Source organism: Pteropus alecto, unplaced genomic scaffold, assembly GCF_000325575.1.
Source record: "Pteropus alecto unplaced genomic scaffold, ASM32557v1 scaffold12, whole genome shotgun sequence".
Taxonomy (NCBI): Eukaryota; Metazoa; Chordata; class Mammalia; order Chiroptera; family Pteropodidae; genus Pteropus; species Pteropus alecto.
The window spans coordinates 3,457,448-3,481,143 of record NW_006432669.1 but is presented as its reverse complement, the minus strand read 5'-3'; the positions used below and the strand labels follow the sequence as shown (position 1 = coordinate 3,481,143).

The 23,696-nt window shown below is 42.3% G+C and overlaps 1 protein-coding gene across 1 annotated transcript in view; it reads right to left on the bottom strand.

Annotated features, from left to right (window-relative positions):
• Positions 1-1,018: 1,018 nt before the first annotated feature.
• ENDOD1 (endonuclease domain containing 1) overlaps positions 1,019-23,696 on the bottom strand; it is a 29,301-nt gene continuing 6,623 nt past the window's right edge. The window contains exon 2 of the mRNA XM_006907487.3: positions 1,019-5,283. Coding sequence (XP_006907549.1) covers positions 4,081-5,283 — 1,203 coding nt within the window. The 3' untranslated portion in view covers positions 1,019-4,080. The remainder of the gene's footprint in view (positions 5,284-23,696) is intronic.

Below are 23,696 nucleotides of genomic sequence, written 5' to 3'. Positions count from 1 at the left end.
GAGTGCTTTCTTCATTAAAATTTAAGCTTCAAAATACAGTTGACTCTTGAACATGGGGATTAGTGGCATTGACACCCCGCAGTCAAAAATTCTTCTATAACTATTGACTTCCCCAAAATTTAAGTTGTTTCTTAGAATCCATGGGGGATTGGCTCCAGAATCCCCTGTGAATACTAAAATCTATGGATACTCTGGTCCCCTACATAAAATGGTGTATAAAAATGCACACAGTTGGATCAAAAACAGTACAGGTATTTACTGAAAAAAAAAAATCCATCTATAAGTAGACCTGCACAGTTCAAACATATGTTGTTTAAGGGTCAATTGTAATATGTTTGGAGTGTAATATTTAGAAATTGAGCCATGACCTGGGGAGAAATACCTACAGAAAGAAACAATGTGAAATCTGAGAACCCGTTTATGAAAGGCAAAGAATCCACAGTATATTGCTCATAGTGTAACATTCTGAAAAATGTGTGTTGTGTGGTGAGCTCAGAGGAAATGCTAAACAAGGCACAGAATCACACAAGACCCTGCCCACACTGGAAAGGCAGCCAAGAATTACTACCCCCGCCACCCAGAGGGGGTGCCCTACTGAAGGCCACAGAGACAACAGTCTCCCTTCAGAGACTGCTTGTTATTTTTGATACTATGAGAATTTCCTAATGAATAAACAAATAATTAAGAGTGTTTTTTTTTTCTTTTTGTAATTCAGAATCAGTGAAGAAATAAGCATTTGGTGCTCAATTATGAAGGACATATCACAAATATTAGCTATCCCAAATAGCTTTACAGAGAAATAAAACTGAAAAGCAGTTCTAAGACCTGTTTCGCTGATCTAACCTTCTCTATGCTTCCCCATGTAGGATTCAAAAATTTAAACAAAAGCCAGATGTAAGTGAAAAACTGCTTGAGTAAATGTGAATCAAGAAGAAAATTTTAAAAAAGTCAGATAATCCTCCAACCTCATTTCAACCACTGGGATTCTCCCCCTTCGGATATTTTACAAAATGGCCAATGAGTTGTCAGCAATTAATTTATTGAGCATTGCAAGGTGCACAGACGGCATTGTACATAGCTTGAAAATGTCGAAATGATTTTTGTCACACCCCCTGTAAAGGCTTCCTGAGTTTCCATGGTTCTGTTGTCTTTCCTCCTGTGCTCCAGGGAGCATGCTGCTAGTAGCTTTCTTGCAGTACTTACCACGATGTTACATGTATCAGTTGTACCATGTGGTCACCCACTAGATTTCTGAACTCCTCAAAGATGGCACTCATGTAGTATTGATCTCTGCAATCTTGATGTTCAGTTACATATTTGATATCGACGAATGACTGAATGGATGACCAGTGCTTCACTCTAGCTCCTTCTCCCGACTCCCTAGTCTGCATGTAGGTGGAAGTGTGGATGCTGAGTGAGAAGCCAACATTCAAAAGGCACAATGGAAAAGAGGAGTGTCCGAAAGCGTGGCTGATCCACACACTAGAAAGTCAGCTCCCTAATAATGAAGAGTTGGCTGACCTCCCCAAGAGCCTGAGAACAAAATAGAGCCACAGAGACATCTTCAAGCCAGAGACAGGGGTTCATCAACCCGAACTCCTACCTCAAAGCCCAAAGTAGCTCACTGAGAGCAAACCAGCAGTCCAGCCTCCTGCTGGAGCCAGTACCAGTGAACCAGAGGCACAGCCAATACTCGTGGTCCAGTGAGGAGGGTCTCAGCCACCTGACCTTAAGGATATTTTTTGCTTTATTATCTTTTCCCAGAGTTCAAAAAAAGGCCACGCAAGAATAAATAAGACATTAAACAACTAGAAGTGAAACAGAAGATATTTCCAAACAGCTCTTAAGAAGCAGTTTGGATACCCTGCTCCTTGCATGGTGCCAAGGGGCTCTAGCTGCCATGATGCCCTCTTTAGGCCTTTCAGTTTGCAAATATGTACTGTGAGGGATATAGAATCCATGGGAGTCAGTAAGCGTAATATTTTGTATAGATGGCTAACCATGTCATCAAATAGGCCAAATCCAACTGATTAGTCTGCTTGATAGATGATGGAGAAAACTCTGCCATGGTCCAGGGACACAGCTGAATAGTACCACACACACTGCATATCTGATATCCCAGGTGTGATGGGACATGTGCAAAAGACCTTGGCTCCTGATATGCCATCAGTCAGCCGTGAAACTGAAGGCAAGACTATTGCCTCCCTGTGCCTCGGGTTCCTCATCAAATGAGGGTTTGGCCAGACCATCTCTTTGGTCACTTCCAAAATTCTCTTTCTTGCAGCCAGCAAGATTCTCGACCCATCAGTACTCTCGCCCTTCCATGTACTTTCACAGTGCAGAGATGAAGGAAAGCCCAATTACAGATGTTTATGTTCACGAACAGAAGTGTTGGTAAAATACTGCTTAAGATTCTTAACTTTAGTTCATAGCTCACTATCACGGACCAGTCTGGTGTCATACTTCCAAACCTTGCATCACAAATTGATCAGGATGGTAGCTTGCTGGCTACTCTTCTACTATGGGTCCAATTCAATTATTTTTCTGCAAAACGTAACTCTCACTAAGTGCACATTCCTTGTCCACTACCCGATGAAGAGTTGACACATTGTTCTCTCCTTGTTGCCTTTCTGGATCTCAAGTTTTTGCATCTGACTTTCAGTGGGTGAGCTGCACCCCCAACATCAGTATTTTACACTTGGCCATTTTTCACCTCACAGCAACTCTTTAGAATGCTCAGAAAAATACAGATGATTCATTCTTAGGTGTGGAAGGCAGATTCGGGTGTGGGGGATTCTGCTTCCTCCTCTTATAATTTTCGGTGCAAGATTTAAAATGACAAGTACTTGATCAAAACATTGGGGATTAGCTCTCAAACCAAATTTGCATTAATGGAAGAGTTATGTTTTCTAGCCTCAAATGTACTATAAATATAATTGCCTAAGAGACAATTCTTAATCAAGTTTATATATATATATATAAACTTGATTATATATGTATATGGACATTTTTTTTCCAAGATGACTAGAATGTTTCTTATTTTGTGGTTCTTGTCTATACATTTATACCAAAGACAACCAATCATTTAAGAACAGAAGTCAGTGTTTAACTGTATCAGGTACTTGCTTGATGTATATGAAAGACTGATCTAGTATGTTGCACAATATGACTTTTCATATTAGCTTAACGTGTAGGTCTTTAAGCTTAATCTTGCCAGCTAGAGATTTAATATATGTCAATCCAAGCTTGGTTAGGGATGCCCTCTGACCAATAGCACCTACTCAGAGCAGGGCTCTAACCCTTGTACCTTCTTCTTTATACTTGAGAGGACTGTATTACACTGTTCAAAGGGCAAAGGGCAAACAATTTTGCCCTTACATTCAAAATTTGAAATGCCGCATTTGGCATAAAATTCTTATCATTATGTAAAAAAAAAAAAAAAAAATGAAGCCAAGTTCAACTTTGGAGAAAAAGAAAACAATCTGGCAGGTTCTTGGGAGCCATAGAAAGCTAAGAGATATAGTAAATTCTATATCCTAAGAAAGTTATTTCAACAGAGAAGAATTTCTGCACTTATTAATGTTAGTTGAATTGGGGAGAAAGAGAAGCAAATGATAACAAATAGGTCAAGAATATTTATATCAGTTTTGCCTTAAGTCTCAGAGAGTAATAAGAACAACAAGATTCCTTTCTCCTTTTCTCAGAAACCCTTTGGTTTAAATTTGCCCTCTTCCCTCTTCTGTAACTTTTAATGATCACAAATGAATACCAGAGTATTTCAGGTGGCCGTCTGCATCAGAGTAAATGACTGCAGGTTATGGTTTAGAAGTTTGCCCATATCACAGCAGATGACCTACACGTAATCCCACTCGAAACGTTTCTCTTTAGAATGTACAGAAAAATCAAGTCAAAACTGTATCATCTTCCTTTGCAAAAACATGCAGAGATTCCCACCAAAGGCCAAAATATAATGATAATTGACAATGAACACAAACCCACTATACAAAGTATTTCAGCTTTCTCTATTTAAAAAAAAAAAATCAAATTCACTGTGACTGAACACTATTAATATTTTGAGTTCTATAAGTCTCCAGAATTGTCAAAAGTAACCTTGTAGCCAATTCGCTTGCAGACACTAAAAATAACCTGAAATAGGCCACCCATGGTGCCAAAAGCAGTGTCAAAGAGCAGAGAGATGGTGCCACCAAGTCCCATTGCAATGTCCTTGCACACAACTGGAACTGCACCCATAGTATACACAGGGAAAGTGGCCACATCCACAAGGACTCGGACAGGGATGCCCAGAATGCGACAAACGGCCTTGAGCAGACAACAAAGGATCCGGAGAATGGCCCTGATGATTTTGGCTATGACTTTGAGTACCTTCCAGGGAATGCTTGCCAGCTCTTCCCCAATGGCCAAGAAGTACGAGATGGTGGCTAAACCCAGGCGATAAAGGCAACTTTCTATGCCATTAATCACCTGCTTGGTGACATACCACAGGAAATACACAATGCTCTTTAGGATTCCTATTACGAGGTAACAAATTAATTGGAAAAGCTTGATGAATGGGGTAGCAATGAAGCCTATGAGTTTTCCCAAAAAGCTACTCCTTTCCTCAGATGCCTCTGGAGGCAGGAGAGCAGACTTCTTGCTCTTTGTGCTGGAGAGGGGACTAGAGGTCTCTTTAGATCTCACTGTTCGCTCTTCATCCTGAACTTGGTTAACCATTTCCAGGATTTTTTTCATTTTCTCCGTGTCTTGTTCCTTTTCACCACAGTTGTTCTGGAACAGCTGAGGGTTAAATGGAAGCAGTTTTTCAAGTTCTTTCACCATCACATCTTCTATGACATCACTGTCCCGGGTGTGCTTGACAAATCCCATGGCCCAGCCTCCTCCAGGGACTGCACAACAGGCTGCCAGCCAAACGAACTCAGGGATGGTCACTTTGTCCTTGACGTTGTGGTCTGAGGGCACGGCGCCTGTGAGGATATACAGGTCATCCCCACCGCCACACTGTGGGGTCAGGGCCCGGTCCATTAGGCTGTTGAGATTCATGTACCACCGTTCCTGGAAGGACAGGGTCATCGGAACTGCATTTGTGAGAGTGAACGTGGCCGTGTGGAAATCACTGCTAAGGGAGAATGGGTACAGCTGTCCTCCCTGGTAATCAGAATCCAGGTAATCCGTATTCAAGGCTTGCTTGCCTCCTAGATTTTTCACAGAAGTGATGGCGTCAGCCTCATTAATCACCTCCTCAAGGTTGCTGTCAGGGTCATCGATCTGAAAAAAGAGAGCAAGTGTTTAGCTGCACCCAGCTCACAGCAGTGAGGTGCCCTTGAATCGTTCTGTCGAGACTCCAGAGAAGTCCCTATTACACTCACACTTCCTACACTTGGGTCTAGAAGGGCTTGGCTCTCTGGTGCACATGCATTTCATCCTAGTATCTTACAATCTTGGTGTTTCAAAGCATCCTTTCAAACAGGCTGTTTCCTATTTCATTCTCTGTGTATCCTCCACTCTTACCCAGCAATAACACCCCATCACGTACTCACACTCACGTGTATTTACACCATCGTGACATTCATATTTAACCTGCTGTGGTTTTATGAATTTCATAGCTCTTTTTTGGAATATTTTTTCTATGAGATTCAAATTGATTGTAAAAATGAAAACAAGGACAGAGTAGATCTCAAGAGGCCCATAAAAATCAGAACTGCGATTCAGATAATCAGCCACCAATGATGACTGCAATTTAATGAACACATTCTTGATGAATGTTTACATACTTCGGGATATATGAAAAACAACTCTAATTGAAGCATTTAAATCAAATGGGGGGAAATGTACAGCTTATTGTCAGTTATCAGATACTTACCAGGCCAAGCTAAATTCAGATTTGAGCTCAGGACTGACCCAGAACTCTGTACTCTGTGTTTAGCTCCCAAACTAGACTGTCAGGGACCCTGCATATTCCCCAAAGGACCCAGCCAAAGACTGACGCATACTAGAATCGCAAGGCACTCTTGTTCATCTGTGCCCTGCGATGGTCATCATGGCAGTATTTATAATAGCAGGATGTTGAATCAATCCATTTTCAAAAGCAAGGAAAGGTTAAGTAAATAATGTTATAGCCATCACAGAAATATCTTAAAGCCATTAAAAAGCATTTGTAATTATGAAGATTTTATAATTTATAATGATGGGGAAATATATGCTATAATGTTGAAAGGAAAAGCAGGATATAAAATTAAATGAAAACAGATTTTTTTTAAAGTCTAAAAATAGGCAAGAAGCACTCTGGAAGGAAACACATGAAAATGTCTGCAACGGATATTTGATTCCTGGGGATACTAGAGATTTTATTTTTCTCTACTTTCTTGTTTTACTCCCTACATCTCTCCTACTGACACTAACCCACAAATTATAACGTGTTACTTCCAAAAGAAAACAAACAAAAAAAAGTAAATTCTTAATAATTGAGTCCCTAGAGTTGGTGCTACTCACTAAATCCATCATTAAATCGAAGGAAGTCAAGATCGTGTGACTTGTGTTGCACTCCTTTTCAGTGGGACAACCAACTGTGCAATGGCAAATGTAGTCATGCTCACAGAAGTGTGTGTAGGGTGAGTGAGGGCAGTGGGTGAGCAAACTGGTGTGAAAGCAGGACTATTTACTGAAGTCTAATGGAGTAATCCAAAGCCTCACCCTTCAAGGGTGTTCCATCTCTTCCCCCAGTCTTAGAATTGATCATCTAGCAATGATCCTAGATGTTCTCCACTCCCACCAGATCCCGGAGGAGCAAGATAAGCAGCTCATTCATTCTGTAAAGTTTCCACTGAGGCTCTCCTATGGCTGAAAGATACACTCCCATAGAAATATCAGCCTCATTCCTGAAATATGAGATCAAGATATGGCAGAGTCAAGATTGTAGAGTCTTGGATGTAAGGTCAGGGATTCCAAGATGCATGTGTCTCCATGGTTACTAGGGCATTGCATCTGCATTTAGCCTGTAATCATTTCTTGATTCCCTTTAGGGAAAGTTTGGATCTGTTTTATGAATTGGTAGCTCTGTGATGGAGTGTAGGCAGCATGCTGGTGTGTTTTCAGCCAAAGGGCCGTTCAGAGATGAAACAGCGCCTACACATATAGATGGCAGCCCTGGAACATGTGCAGAGGAGAGACTCTTGGATGAGGAAGAGGAAAGAACAAAAGAGAGAGAGACAGAAGAAGAAAGGAGAAGGGATAAAAGATGAAGCAGGGTAGGAGGTAAATGAGAGAGAGAGAGAGAGAGAGAAAGAAACAGAGAATATGTATGTGTGTGAGAACAAACACATATTCTGCTTTTAGGCAAAAACCAAGACTGTGAGTCGATTTGCTCCCCAGCTTTATAACATGGTCTCCCAGCTGCCAAGGTCAGAGAAGACTTAGTTGGTCGCTTCTGCATCCTCTCAAGCCACGCGAGTTCATAGGGCTCCAGATCTCTGCTATGGCCATGCAGGTTAAAAGCCTTTTCTGCCCACACTTCATAGGCACAAGGAAAATAGGCCAGGGTAGAATTGAGGTGGCTGGGAAGGCAAGGACCTAATTCTATAATGGACCCTGTGCACTTCCATACCCTGGGCCTACCTAAGCAAAAACAGTAACTAAGCTATATGTTCTGGATACAAAGGCAGAAGAGAGCACATCTGCTCTCCCCTTCTCCTTGCTTTCTCAGAACCCACTATCCATGGGCACCATATTTTTATCATCCTCAAATGTGGCTCTATGATTTGACGACAAGATATAGTGTTTGAAATCAAGACAGAATGTCTATGTGTTGTACTTATATAGTGATGGGGTGGGATGGTCAGGGACTAATATGGTTTGAACTACCGATTAATTGTTTTCAATATAACATGATACATAAGGTATTTTTACCTTATTTTACAAATGGGGAAACTAAGACACGGAAATGTGAACTTTTCCAAAGGCATCCAATAATTAGCAGGAACCGGATTTGAACTGAGGTCAGTCTTGTTATTCCTACAGCATTTGTTTTTTACTACTAAGCCATACTTTCCTCCATCTTAATGAATAGTTAGAACAGTTTTCTTCACCAGAGAATAGAAAAAAAAATTACTGCACTATCAATAATCTCCCTTTCTTTCTGTGTCATGGAATAAATCAAGTTCCTCAAGGCTACAGGGAGAAAAGCTGATATCTCAGCCCCTGGTGTTGCAGCCCCAGACTGAAGAGAGAATGGAAAGAAGTGTATGTAAAGGCGTGTAAAATGTAAAAGCGTGTATGGATAAGCTGACCTTCTTGCCTCCTTTTTGCCTTTGCCCAGGGCACATGGCAGCTAAGCCACTAGCTTCACAGTCCAAAAATGTGGCAGCATAGGCAGTGGGCAACTGGCCAGAGCAGTTTCTAGAGTACTACTACCCTTAGAAACCCGTCAGTTGACTCGTCCATAGTGTCCCCAATTAGGACCTGACTTGGCTACTCACTTTTTTTTTTCTCTGCACCAGCAGGGGTAGCAGAAAACAGCAAGCACAGCAAAACCTCTTAGAGAAAACTGAAAAATCAGTGTCCTCACCACAGCTTCCTCTGCTCCCACTCCATAGAACAGAGTTAAACAGTTAAGAAAGGGACTCTATACAGACCAGAGCACCTAGGTAAATTGCATGGCTTAACTGAATCTGGGCTGTGGCCTTTAACACTTTATATTTTCAATGAACAAAGACTCGTTCATGTTGCCTCCTCTAAGGATGGGTTCACTGGAAGGAAATGAAGGTATAGAAAAGTAGAACTAATGGTCTCCACAAAGACCCAGGAACTGTGGTATAGCTTGGATTGGTGGAGCCAGAAAGGGATTCCAGGCAGCCCTAGAGAATTAAGGCAGCAAGAGCCTGTAGTTGAGACTAATTAGACATTAATGTTTGCCATTAATGAGACTCAGTCACATTTGACCTGTCAGACTATTTCAATCTCTCCCTCCTGGCTTCTTCGCCTACTTTTTTCTACATAGCTCATCTCTACCTCATGGCTTCTACTTACTTATGATCTCTGTTCCATCGTAACTTGACCTCGCACATAGACCATCATGGCCTCCCTAGCCACTGACCATATCATTAACCTGCAATTTTGGCTTCTTCTGTTATTTAATTTCTTTTTTCAAATGTTCGAGACAGAATCTGATTTATATCTTTTCATATCAGGCCATGTCAAGACAAGCCTATCCTTGAGTTAACTGCTCACCCTTGTCAAATCAGCCATAGCTAAGTACTGCAGAAAGAACCCTGGTGAACCACATAGGGCTTCCTCTCCATCAGGGACCATGTGCCAGACATTCCAGAGTTGTCTTGTCTAGTCAGAACCTTAGTTCAATGTACCAATGTAGATAACTGAATGTGAATACTAACAGACAAAATTTAAACACAAAATAAAAAAGAAATAAATTTCCCAAGGTTTATCTAATCCAGTATTAAATCGCTGACAAAAATACCAAAGGATGTTTTATAAGACGACAGGACCTTCCATGAATCCTCTATTCTCTCCTTTGAGCATCTGATTAGAAATACATCAAAACCTTTCTTTCTTTTTCCTTATCTTTTTCCTATTTTCTATCTCATTAACTCTATATTTTATTCCATGTGAGCTCTCCAGATCTATCTTCCAACTCACTAGACTTTAGCCATGTTTAGTCTACTTGTTTGTTAAGGTGTTTTTCTTTTTTTTCATCTTTATGACTCCTTTTTTTCTACCATTTATATTTGGTTCTATTTGAAGTTCTCTCTCTTTTTTCACCTTTTGTGAAATTCTGTTTTATCTTTCAATAATTGAAACATGCTTATTTAAAAGTCTCTTTACTAGTTCTCTATTTTATTTGTTTTTTTTTTTTTAGTTTATTTTGTTGATTCTACTGGTTGACTTCAGGATGGTGGGTATATTAAGTGCTTTGCAATTTTTGCTGGTAATCTTGTCTTCATAAGAGGTCCACGATGGTTTGTTGAAAACAAACAAATGTAATAGGATTACTTTTGCAGTTGTCTCTGCCAGAGCCCTAGAGAATTCAATAATTCTGGAGTAGTTTCTGAGTTATTTTCTCAGTTCAGGATCTCCACAGGGAGGAAGCAGTATATCCATTCAAAGGAAAGATGATGGCTCTAGGCTTACTTCTGGAGGGTGACTATTTCCACTCTGACATGGTGTGAGCAGCCAGTTTCTATAACAACTTACAGGTGGTTTTCTGCCTGGTTCACCAGTGCTGCAGCAATTTGCCAGCTCCCAGCTATACTCAGTGAGCCTACTTCTAGTTTCATGTCATGAATATGGTATGTAACCTTGACTCCTGTCCCCCGGGGCAGGTTAGGGCTCTAGCCCCTAGCATCCATGTGGCTTCTATACGTGCTTTACATATCTGTTTCTAAAATAATTTCTGTCACCTGAAAATTTCCCTTTACTTTTATGCTGAAATATGAATTTAAATATACATACACACATATATGTATATATTCCAATATTCCAATAATTCTATGTGTTTGCAGTGGAAGGAGAGGAATTCCACATCTGCCCAGGCACTTTGTTCTCCCCACTGTCTGAGGTTTAAAAAGTTTCTCCTAAAGTATGCCCTCTTTCCTTTTATAACTCATTATAGATTTATCATCCCAAAATTCATTTACGTTGCTTACATCTCTTTTTTTCTGTTTAGACCACCTCCTGAATAAATGTTTGGTGTAAGCAGAACGGTACTTTTCAACACTTCTACTGATGGTGTCAAGAACTTTACAGGCTAAAGCAGGGGTCCCTAACCTCAGGTCTTGGACCAGTACTGGTCCTGTTACGAACCCGGCCATATAGCCAAAGGTGAGCAGCAGGCCAGCAAGTGAACCTTCATCTGTATTTGCAGCCACTCCCCAGCGCTAGCATCACTAACTCAGCTCCACCTCAGATCATCAGGCATTAGATTCTCATAGGAGAACTGGTCCCTCCCTCGTGCCAAAAAGGTTGGGGACTGCTGGGCCAAATTCTCTAAGAAAAGAATATAAAGACTTCCAGCCCTTTCCTAAATCACATCAGCCAGCTTACAAACAACTTGACCCTGTTTGTTTTTGTTTGTTTTACCAATTCCTGTGCATTATCTATTACCTACATATTTTTTTGTCTGTTTATATTCTGTCTTTCTGAAATTTATTTGCATTGATTTTGTATTTTGTAACTTGGAATCATTCAAAAAATTGGATATTACATTATCAAGTCACTTTACCATATCATTTATTAAACATATTAAATCCCAGGGCCTTATAATAGTCTGCTAACCTACCTCCACCGAGAGAAATGTCCATTATGACTCCTACTTCCTGTCTTGAAAACCAGTTTTTTAACCTATGACAAAACTTTCTTCTGACTCTCAGATGACTAACGTTTAATATCATTTGTTAAATAATCATCTGAAAACTCTAAATAATATCACTATAACAGCTCCCCATCATCACCATACTTACTTAACTCTACAAAACAACCAAGTATGTTTTGGTAGGCTTTCACTTTCTGAAGGAATGTCAAAATGTGGATGTGTAACTAAAATATCTAATGCATGTATGGGAAACTGTATTAAAAATAGTACAAGTATTTGATTTTAAAAGTCTAATATAGTCTTTGATACACATACACTGTCACATAAAGGGCAGATGTATTTTTCCATGCTCCCTGAAGAAATAGTTTAATAATCTGGTTATTGCAATTACAGTAAATTACTGACAACACTGCTCCCTAAAGACAGAAATACACCTATGATGTAAGAGGTAATTTCAGATTACAATTTCTGGGTTACACTTGCCCTTGTGTATGCACCACTAATTTCCCTCCTTAGTTCCCTAGCAGAATCTCTGAAGTAGGGGCAAGTACAAAGATCTCTGTGTGTAATCCTCCTCCCTGCTGACCTAGTCCCCCTGGGCTGCCAGAGGTAATTTGAAACAGTTCCTGTGTTTAATGGAAACTTTTTTTCTAATCACAACATATTAAGTAGGTTTTAGAATAATGAGCTCTCCCCCTCCACCAGTATCCTGCCCCATAAATAACCTTATAATAAATTCCTTTTCAAATTTAGTACCAAGAAAAAAAACTGTTTCTCTCAAGAAGATGGTCTGTTTCCTTCTACCAGACGGTAAAAGCTCTCTAAACCCATGGGATTTCTTTTTTGCTTTGGAATTAAATGAAAGGAGACTTTCAATTTTCCTGCTACTATATGTGTAAAAAAAAAAAAAAAATAGACTGATAGAAAATTGAAAAGGAATACTGAAGGGGAAATATTCATTCATTCCACAATATTTATTAAGCACATATTTGTGTGACTAGCATTGTGGGAGGAAGCATCAGGATTGGTAACAATAATACTAGTAAAAAACAATCAACATTTATTGAGCCCTATATGCCAAACACCATTCTAAGAATTTTATATGTATTAAATCAGTCAGTGGCTATGTTAAGTATTCATTCATTTAAACTCACAAAAACTAGGTACTATTAGTATCACCTTTTGACAGGTGAAGAAACCTTGGCACATCAAGAGTAAGTAAGTTGCTTAAGGTCACACAGTTAGTGAGTGCTGGCATCAGGGTGTGCACTCTGGAAGTCCAGCCCCACAGCTGGTGTTTAGTCACTGCTTTGTATGCCTCAAAATAGGCCTTCACTCAAGAAACTGACCATCTATTTAGGAAAACATAGATACATACGACGTTACATAGGAAACGAAGAAAAAAAAAAAAACCCGACAGTGTGATGCATTTTATATTAAGTGCCAAATAAATGGTATATGAAGAAAAAGAATTTCAGAAGAAAGAAGGGCACGGTGAGTGCAGCCAAGGAAGCCTTCTTATTTCTTAGAGAAAACAAAAGCTGAAGTGGAATTAGAAGGATGTGCAAGACTTTGAAAAATGTAAAGAAATAGTAAGGTCAGTAAGGCTTAATAAGACTTCTACACAAAGGCTTAGGGGCAGAGACAAGCAGCCTGTGAAAATAGGATTTTAAGTAAGGAAACATGAAAGGTTTAATTGGAAAGAATGGCAGGGGACAGATAATAAGTGATCTGATATACAGATATCTAATCATAGAATAATTATAACTGAGTACTCACCATGTACCAGGCACCAGGGTAAGTGCTTTACATAAAATATCTTTTTTTTCTTTTTGAATCTGAGATTATAGCTTTTCTTCTACTCTGCCATCTTGACTGTAAGTTCCATAAAGTATCTCTTTTAATCCTGACAGGATCCCTATTACCTTCCTTTACCAAAGGGAAAATCAAGGCTCAGAGACACTAAGTAGCGTGCCCAGTGTCACACTGTTTAGTGACGGTAGGTGAGGTCACAGACCTAAGTGGTCTGACTTCACCATCTATAATGCATTACTGCTCCATTCTGCTTCCTGGGCATTTTCAATGCTGTGCATCCCAGTTGGTCTTTACATGTATACAGTGGAAATCCCCTGATGCTTTCTGAGGACTGGAAAATCATTAGGGATGTGTCATTCCAGGGAGATACATCTGGCAGCACTGGGCAGGAAAGCCTGGACCACAAAGGCAGACGAGAGACTGGAAAGAGAAAGCATGTGCAAGACTCCAGAAGGAAGAAGCTCAGGATGCGGGCACTGTTCTGGAAGGGTCCATGGAAACTAAAAGATGATGTCAATGGCTGAAGCAGAGGTCACTGAGAAATGAGGGGCAGTGGAGGAATAGTAAATAGACTGACTGTTTTAAATGAGACTAAACTGACAGGCAGAAATATTTTATAGCTGGAGTCGGAGAACTGGAGCTTGAATGCAGAAGCGAAATTGAAACTACAGATGGGTCAGCCACAGAGGAGTATCGACAACTGAAGACTCAACTTGTTGAGCACATTCTGTGGTCCAGGCACTGTGGCAGGAGACTTACATAAAAGACCCGCACTGAAGTGCATGTAACCCTATGGTACCAAGAATACTCAGAAGTACACGTGTGAATGTTTTTATTTTATTTGCTATACATTTATGCTTATTGTGTCCTGGGAAACTATAACCAGCATTTCATATACATGATTTCATGGATATTATTATTTAGGACAAGACTAAATTGGTTTTTCAGAGAGTTGATTTAAAGTCAGTGTAAATTCCAATTTCAAGTAAATATTAGTAAAAGTAGTACTCAGATACAGCAAAAATTATAAAGCAGGTTTACAAATGAGTACAACTTGGAAAACACAGCACTGCTGCATCCCATTTACTCTTCACCTGACCCTACCAGGTAGGATTATCAAGTTACACACAGGAAAATTAAACTCAGATAAGTGACAGGAATAAGGTCATCCAATATATAAGTGGCAGGGCCGACATTTACACCTGGCTTCTGGGACTCCGAAGCTCTTTGCCGGGTGCCAGAAGCAGCCCACATCTCTTGATGAGGAGGGGAATTCCGAGAGCCACAGGGCGGCCGCTCTGGAGGACCGGAGAATGAAGAGAAGCTGGGAGACACAGATGGAGCTGTAGGAGAATTAATTGTCTAGAGTCACATCGAAAGGGAGGAGAAAGCTTCAGCTAGTGGAGGGTCGACAGTGTGGTACCTGTCGCCGAGAAAAAAGGGAAGGATGGAGACAGAGACCAAGGCCTTCGATGATTATAGAATCCTTAGTTAGATTTCAACGGGCAATTTCCACAGAGAGCTCAGGAAGGAAGACAGGTGGCAAAAGTGACTGGAATCTGCAGAAACTGACCTCTTGTTTGAGAAGCCTTTCAGTAAAGGTGGGAGATGAGCAAGACCGTAGTTTGAGGAGTAGAGTTTACAGCACAGATTGTTTCCCGGCCCCTCACATGCTGCCCAAGGAAGAGGGGGTATTGGGAGGATGGGGCTATTTAGGTCTCTGTACAAGGAAGCATCTCAAGGCTTGGGAGCATCTCGGGGGGGATGATGAGAAGGTCACAGGCTAGAGGAGCAGTGAGACACTGAGCAGAGCTCCTGAAACCTCAGAGCCCAGTCACCTGATACAGATTTGTTATGGCAGAGTCTGTCACCGGGGAGAGGTGGAGCTATTGAGAGTGACGATGATCTGCAGAAAACAAACTTGAAGCTTCAGCATTTGTCAGCAGTACCATGCTCACCTCACCTGCTCTTTCTCTCCTCGGCCTCCTCTTCTCAGGGGACTGTACCACGGGGCAAGGGAGTAGGGGCAGCCGTGAGCATAGGCAGAGGGTCGTGGAACGTCCCAGAACACACAGGAGCACAAGGAGGCATTGCAGAGGTCTGGAATGACTGGGCGGGGAAGATGGGAATGGGGAAAAACTTATAGTTACCCAGATTAGTTCACAGTAAACCCAATAGGGGGTTTAAAGTCAAGAAGAAAGAGTTATCAGAGAGGAGAACTTGTGTGCTAGAGAGTAGACTCCTGTGCATCTGGTTATATTTTGACAGACTGTAAATTCCTCAAGCATTGAGATCATCGCTTGTACCTTTGTCTGTCTAAATCACAGTGAAGACTCTGCCTATGGGAGGTCTTGGTAGGCATTTGCTGATTGCTATGCTATGACTAAAGTAGTGGCAAAGGGGAGGGGGACAACAAAGGGAATGACATTGGGAGCACATGGAGGAGTCAGCCTGGGATGAGGGAACTTCTTCCGAGAAGACAGGAGAGGAGGAGAAGAGGGTTCATGGGGAGCTGGTATTGCAGGTTCTAAGGGAAGCAGTAGTCGGGTTCTCTGTCATAAGTGGGGGCGTGTTGGCCAGAGCTTAGGGAGAACAGGGGCAAAGAAAAGCTTCTGAAATGAAAGGAAAGCTCCCGGGAGGCCAGCCAGGATTAACAGAGCAGGCCAGCTCTGCTGAGGCCAGGGTTGTAGTGTTGTAATTTGGTGCTTATTTTACCCACAGCAGTGACCTGTAGTCCAGGGATGAGCACTGAGAAAGAATGGGCCTACATGCTGTGGTAGGATAAAGTATGTGGGCTTGTCATTGCAGACAGAAACTGAAGTGCCTGACCTCAGCGTCCAAGTGGGCAGGGGGCAAGGGATACAGGTGACAGCTAATGGCACTGCTAACGTGATGACTGAGTGGGTACAAGTGCAATGAGGAGCAAGACAGGCTCAGGGCATACGGAAAGGGGAGGCTGGGGAGAGGAGCGGCGTGTCAGCAGCTAGCAGGCAGAGGGGCCAGGTGTGACCCTGCTGCTGATGGGCAGCTGGCATGAATGCAGACAGCACTAAGGGTGGGACACGAGTAGATGGTCATATTAGGCAGGCTGACCACCAAAGACAAAGTGGAGAGAAGTCTACCAGGCAAAGAAACTGTGTTTATCCATATGTCTGTCCCACCGAGTTGAAGGGTCCAGGCCAGTGCCCAATTACCTGTGCTCTCTGCACCCAGTACGATGGCCCTTCAACCAGGAAGTGATTGGTATTTGTTGAACTATCTCATTTGGCCTCACAACAACCTTATGATGCAGATATGATTTCCTCCAATTTGCAGATGAGAAAAGAGAGGCTCCAGAGAGAATGAGCTGTCCTCTAGATCTGCTCTAGGATCTGCCTGAGGAAAAGGTGATCATCAAGAAGGACCATCAAAATGGTTATGGAACTGCAATGATTCGGGAAAGGTGGTGTTCCCTTCCCCTGGAGAATCTCAGGCTAAGGCTAGATAAGCATATGTGGGTATGATTCAAACCAGATCCTGTGATCAGGAGATGACCTAGAGAGCTCCTAGGTCTATAGGGACAGAGAAGCTATGTTCTTTGGGATTTGTTTTATTTTTCAGCAAGAGTTAAATAATCAGACGAACTAAACAGTGGGTGTTCCAATTTTGTTCCTGTTTATAATTTTTGAACTATGATACAAACTCACACACACACAGGGACATTAAAGAGATACCATCACTCCATTGCCCATCACCAGGTGGGTCAGAGGGCCCCTTCTTACAAGGAACTGTGAGTGTAGCTGATAATAGAAACATCAGATAATCTTATCAGAGCTGAGACTGGATGATGCCAATAGGCCCTCTGCACAGTCACACACATTAGAATGAACTAGATCTGAGTCCTTGGGTGAATCCTAGGAGAATCCACTTACCACAAAAAATACCCTAATCTCAGGAAAGAAATAAACAGTTCTGACCCACCCATTTAAGAAAAAACATCCTCCCTGCTTGGCATCCAAAATATTCTTCATTCTCTTGGGAACAGAAATTGCTTTAGAGAACTAGAAAGATTTTCCTTTCTTTTTCTTTCTTCCCTCCTTTTCTCTTTCGTTTCTTCTCTCTCCTTTTCTTACTTTGCTCTCTCTCTCCTCTCTCTCTCTCTCTCTCTCCTCTCTCGCTCCTCTCTTCTCTCTCTCTCTCTCTCTCTCTCATTCTTTCTCCCTCTCTCTCCCTCCCTCAATCCCCACCCCCTTCTTTCTTTCCTTTTATGAAAATAGAAACACAGGGCTTTTCATTTCCTGACCATCCCTTTAGCACTCAGCCAGACTTCCGGGTCCTCTCTGCCTTCCCGTGAATCACCCTTCCTCTGGGCCCCCGATGCCACTCAGACACCTTCCTGCCTTCCTGCTTCCTGAGAAGCAGGCGTTTCCAGATCTCCTTGCGTCATGCTCAGCGTGCTCACCGTAGGCGCTTAGCATGTGTTGAGTGAACTGTGGAGGTGCCAAGACAAGTGGCTGCAGAATTCTCGCCTCCTAAGTCGTTAGATGATGGAACATCATCCATTTCAGACTTTTTTCTTGAAAATTTAAAAATAAAAATAGAAGAGGTGGGTGGATTTCAAGAATGCACTAAACTAACCCTAAACTGGCAATCCATGCAGGCGAAGGAGGCCTGAGGTGTGGGCACTGGGTGACCTCGAGGGCAAACACACTCCCACAGGACTCCTGGGACTGCTTTTCTCACACAATGCTCCAAGTTTCGAACTCCTCTGGGAGCCTAAGAAAGTGTACGGACTCCTTTAAGACCTTTCCAGAACTGCAGTACCTTCTCAGGTTACATCATCCCTGGTCTTCTCTGGTTTCCTTCCTCGTTACTCACTGAAGCCTGTTTTCCACTCTAGACTCTGCTTTCTTTTCCAGAGCAATTATTCTTAACCTTTGACTATGTGGGACAGAACTCAGAAAAGTCAGTTAAGTGGAGATGTCTCCATTTCTAATTTTTTCCACCTTCTGAGTTCAGACAAGATTAGAGGTTCTTAGGGCTGGCTGCCCTGGCAGAATAACCTGGAAGCTTAAAAATAAAATATCTCCGGGCCTTACCCCGGACCAATTAAATCAGAATCTCTGGGGCAGGGGCAGGGGCAGGGACAGGGCTGGGAATCAGGATATTTTTAAAGTTCTCCAGATGATTATAAATTGAGAACCCACTGACTAGATCTTTATCACATTCTCATTTGTCAGTCTGTAGTGGAATAAGCCCCAGCCTAGACAGCCACTATAAGAAATTAGCAATGTCTCCTTAAATCAACAGTTCTCAAAATTCAGTTTGTATTAGAAGTAACTTGGTCATTATTAAAAATTCAGATCCCTGTGGCTGCACGTTCTGGGCTCTCCCAGCCAACCACCGGGTACACCGGGCCCTGTCAGTCGGTGTGCCACAGTCAACTTCTACCTCTGACTTAATGAGTATTTCTGACACTATCTCGGAGAGGCCAGCATTTGTTACCACGTGACCCCCTCCCACCACCTTCTTGCTAGTCACAACCAAGGGACAGCCAATCTGGCCAGCACCCAACCAGAAGCCTCTCTTGAGTTTTAATCCAAGAAACTCAGAGACTGACAACTGTCAGTGTTGCTAGAAGGTTGCTAGATGCTGTTTAGAGCTGGCAGCCATTAGAGAGCAGAGGGAAGACAGAGGAAGGTGGGAGAAAGACCCGGAAGATTCTGTGGGAACACTGGTTTCTATAAGTTCCCTGGCTCTGAGTCCTTTGAGACCTGTATCTCTGCTCTTATACCTGTGACTCTACCAGTGATCTCTTCGGACAGCCTTGTTCTTCACCCAAATAAGCTTGGGTAAGCTTATGATTCATGTACCAACAAGCCTGCAACGTCAGGAGTCCTACTCATGAGAACCCAGTAAGCCTCCTGTGGGAATCAGAGCAGGGACCTTATAAGCATGGAAACGTCTAGACACCTGGATTAAATCTCAGGAACAAATAATGAGATAAAGCTGCCTTGGTCTCAGAAGTCTGGGTACAGATCAGAGCGGTACCCCAGGGGAGAGAGAGAAGAAACTTTTACCAAATTCTTCAACAGAGAATGTATCAATGGACAAAGTAAAATAGAGGATAGTGCAGGAGCAACTGAACTCAAAGAAAAAGCTGAGACTGGTCACGGGTAAGGTGGCAATGGAGCAGGAAGGCGGGTTTTAATTTTTGTTTTGATGCAGCTAAGTGGCTTATTAGAGAAAGCCAGGATTACAAAAGACATCGGAGTTGGCATTGTGGCCCTTCATTTTGCAAAGGTGAGCACAACACTCACAAAGCACCGGTTGTACCACATCTGCCACCTGGCCCGGCCTGTCTTCTTCTCCCATTTGTCCATCTTGGGAGTCTGGCTTCTCACTTTCCCAGCATGGGCCCGGGAACCATTTCAGCAATAATATTGGATCAGACCTAGGAGCATGGTAACTCTCATCCTGCTTGTTTCCATAGCAGGCGTGGTCTGGGAAGCCAAGGTAACTTACTCATTCAACATGCTTTATGTACAGGTACTGAGTGCTTAGACACAATGCAGAGTGCCTTTTGCACACACTGTCATAATGAATCTTCCTAACTCCTCTGTAGGAGACAGATCATTTATTAGCCCTGTGACACAGATGGGGAACTGAGCTCCATGAGCTTCAGTAACATTTCCAAGGTCACACAGCTGGTAAATGACAGAGCTGGGACTCAACCCAATTTTATCTCTCTATGAAACCCATTTTCTTAACCACTCTGTTTCTCAGTCCTTGCCCCTTTGGGGCTAACCATCTAGAAAAAGAGACTTAAATAAACCCCTTCTTGGTCACAATCCACCTTCCTGAATAAGATCCATCTTCCTAAGTCACAAGACACCTGTAGGCAGGGACTGGGTTTTGTCCCAGGACCATGTCTTAGACTCCTATTTCTTGGCTTAGTCCTAAGATCTCAATGAATGGTTTTGTTGCTGATAATAATGATGATACTGATAAAAGTACCACTCAGCAGCTGGATATCTAACTACTGATCCTTTGCTATGCTAAAACTTTAGACCTGCTGACCAGGAATGAATAAATGAATGAACAGACAATAAACAGGGTAGGCTTGTTTCTGTCACTGAAGATCTCTTTAATTCCATGTCTTCCTCTTAAACCCCAATTCATTGATAAGAACAAATTTATGGTAAATTCTTGCCTTTGGTTGGCTGTAACCGCTTATAATGTAAATGAATGAGAGGAAACACACATTCATGCCCTCCCCCCAATTTTTATCATAAGAATATATTACTTTTATAATCCAACCCCCCTAAATATTATAAATAACGACATTTAAAAGTTAGCTGAAAACTGCCTGTAGGTCTAGATCTAGAGTTGCCAAGCCACAATAGGAGTAGGATTGCACAGCTTTCAAATTTCATGGTCACTGTTCAGTCCCTATTTGCTGAGTGCTAACATTCAACATCTATTAATCACTTACTAAGTGCTGGCATTGTGCTAGACCAGGGTTGGCAAACTACAGCCTGTGAGCCAAATCCAGCCTACCAACTGCTTTCATAAATAAAGTTTTCTTAAAACACAGCCACAGTCATTCATTTATATATTGTCTGTGGCTGTTTTTGTGCTAAAACAGCCTAATTGAATAGTCGTAACAGAGACTATATGGCCCACAAAACCTAAAATATTTACTATTTGGCCCTTTACAGAAAAAGCTTGCTGGCCTCTGAGTTAGACAATGAGGATTCAATAGGGAACAAGAGCCCTGAGCCCTGCCCTCACGGAACTTAGATTCTAGTTGAGTGGCATTCAATTAGTCACACAAATAAATATATAATTGCAATACACTAGCAAAGAAAGGTATGTTTGGTATTAATAGAGAGTATCCAGGGTAGTTGACCTAGTCAGGAATATCATAGAAGACAATAAAACAAAAATTAAAAAACAAAAAAACAAACAAAAAAAAACCCAGCAGGGACAAAGGCCCTATAATGAAAGAGAACATGGGACTTTAAAAAAATAAATAAATAAAATAAACACAGAAATAAGTCAAAGTGGCTAGAGGTACAGGCCTGGCCAGGTCTGTGATGCCAGATAAGGCTGGGAGGGGAATGGGAGACCAACTGGACAGGTCTCTGGAGACCACGATAAAGGCTTATCTTTATCTGAAGAAAAATGGGGAGTCCTTAAGGGTTTCCAGTGAGATTGTTGGAGACACGATGAGATTAATGTTTGAGAGGATTTCTCTGGCTTCGGGGTGGAGAAAGGCTAAAGGAGACCAGAGCAGAAGGGGTTAACCAGACAGGAAGCTGTTTTTGCAGAGGCCTGGACAAAGATGATGGGAGCTTGGACCTCAGAGTACAGATAATAGGGATGCAGGGGTGAAGTCTGTCCAGCTGAGCTGCAGAAGCAAGGTTATCAACCATCCCAAAGGGTCCACTCAGCCATGAAGAAGTTGTCCAGTGTTATCATAGATATCATAGTCCAGATACAACAGAGATAGCCAAGAATGAGAAAAGACCTTTCATGGTTCATAAACTCGGCTTTCCTTTTCATGCTTCCGTGTGTCCTGAGACTATAGCAGACACTCAATCTTTCAGAAACATAAATAGTAGCCATTTCCTTACGTAATCCCTGTTCAATCATGCATCTTGGTCAATTCAATAAAAAATCAGGGGTTATTGTTTCAGAATGTGCTGGATTCAGCGGGCTTCACTTCCCTGGGGAAGCAGGCTAGGTGCATAGGAGGGGCTGCTGAATTGACTGAAGGATGAATGAGTAGGCCCTCCACCCACAGATGTGGGTCTCGGGATGGTAAGGTTTGCCTGCACCCCTCCTCCTCCGGAAACGGTCATCTGGTCAGGAGCTGGGCCCTCGTCAGGCTCATGTACTGTACCTGATCCACCTCTAGCAGCAATAGCCCCACGCCTCCACAGATGCAAGAACCCCCCTTCCCTTACCACTCACTGAGACCAAGAGGACAGTACTCGGTGCTGGACAGAATTTTTAGATGATCCATTCTCCTCCACCCCAATCTGGTTGGTGCCTTATGGAGAATATCTGTTTGCATAAGGACCAGGGGAAGTGCTCACAATGGACGAAAATAGAGCAAGATTGCAAAAAAAGGTAACCGCACCCTCAGCCCAATGTAGCACCTGGAGAACCTATAACCTGCCATAGTTGCAGGTACGAAGTTACACTTGAGGCTGTGAGCATCTGACATTCGGTGGCACGAAGTTGTGGGGCTGGAATCATATTCTGCTCTATAAAATCCTGGTAAATAAATGTGTGAACATTCAAATTAGGAATTTCATTCAGGAGAGTCCAATAGTTCTCCTAACGCATTGACAAGTTTGTTAACAGAGGCAGCTCCATGTGTTCTCTGGTGTCAGACAGCTCAGGTTCAAACCCAAGTTCCACCACTTCCTAGCTGCATGAATATGAAATTGTAATTTAACCTTTCTGTGCCTCAGTTTCCTCCTCTATCTAAGGAAGATAATAATAGCACCCATTTTCTGTGATTTTTGTAAGGATTGAGATTACATGTGAAAAAAAAAAACATGCCTAGAAGAGTTCCAGGTATATGCTAAGTACCTGGTGAGCTCTAGACCCCTACTAGAAGCATCACTGAAAACCTGAAGGCATCTCACACTTAGCACATCTAACACGCCAGCTCCTCCTTTAGTATCATCATCTCATTCATGACAGCGCCATTCTTCTAGTTGTTCTGGCCAAAGTCCTTGGAATCATCTGTAACTCCTCCCTTTCTTTCATCCCAAAGATTCTTGGCTCTTTCTTCAAAATATATCTAGAACTAGACTGCCACCACCCAGGCCAGCACTGTCTCCTGCCAGATTATCGAAACCTCCTATCTGGTCTGTTTCTGTCTTTGAACCCATACAGTCTGTTCTCAATGCAGCAACCAAAATGATGCTATTAAAATGTAAGTGTGATCACGTCACACCCCTCTACTCAACGCTGGTAGAGTGGCTTCCTGTCTCAAGTGGAGTAAAAGCCAAATTTCCTACAAATAGTCCAGGGGGCCCTAAATGACCTGCCTTCTCCCGCCCTGCCTGCCTGACCTCATCTCCTGCTCCTCTCCACATGTACCCTCTCTAGTCACACCAGCCTCTTCTTCAAACACGGGAAACACCGCGGCAGGGCCTTCGCACTTGCCGTTGCCTCTGCCTGGGACATTTTTCCTCCAGATACCTACATTACTGGCTTTGTCACTTCCTCTGGGTCTGTACATAGTCACCTCCTGTCATGTCTTCCCTTTGAAAACTTTACCCTTTCCCTGATAGCTCCTATCCTCCTGCCTTGTTTTATTTTTCTCCTTAGCATGTTTCACTATTTAATACTATGCCTTTTATTTATTTATAGCACGTGTCCTCTATTAGATATTATGCTCCATGAGACTATTTTTGTCTCTTTGATTCAATTCTCTATTCCCAGGGCCTAGAACAGTGCCTGACACATAGCAGGTGCTCAAGTAAATATTTGTTGATTTAACGAATTAAGCAACGGAGGGCCCAGGGCTTTGTTAAAGCAT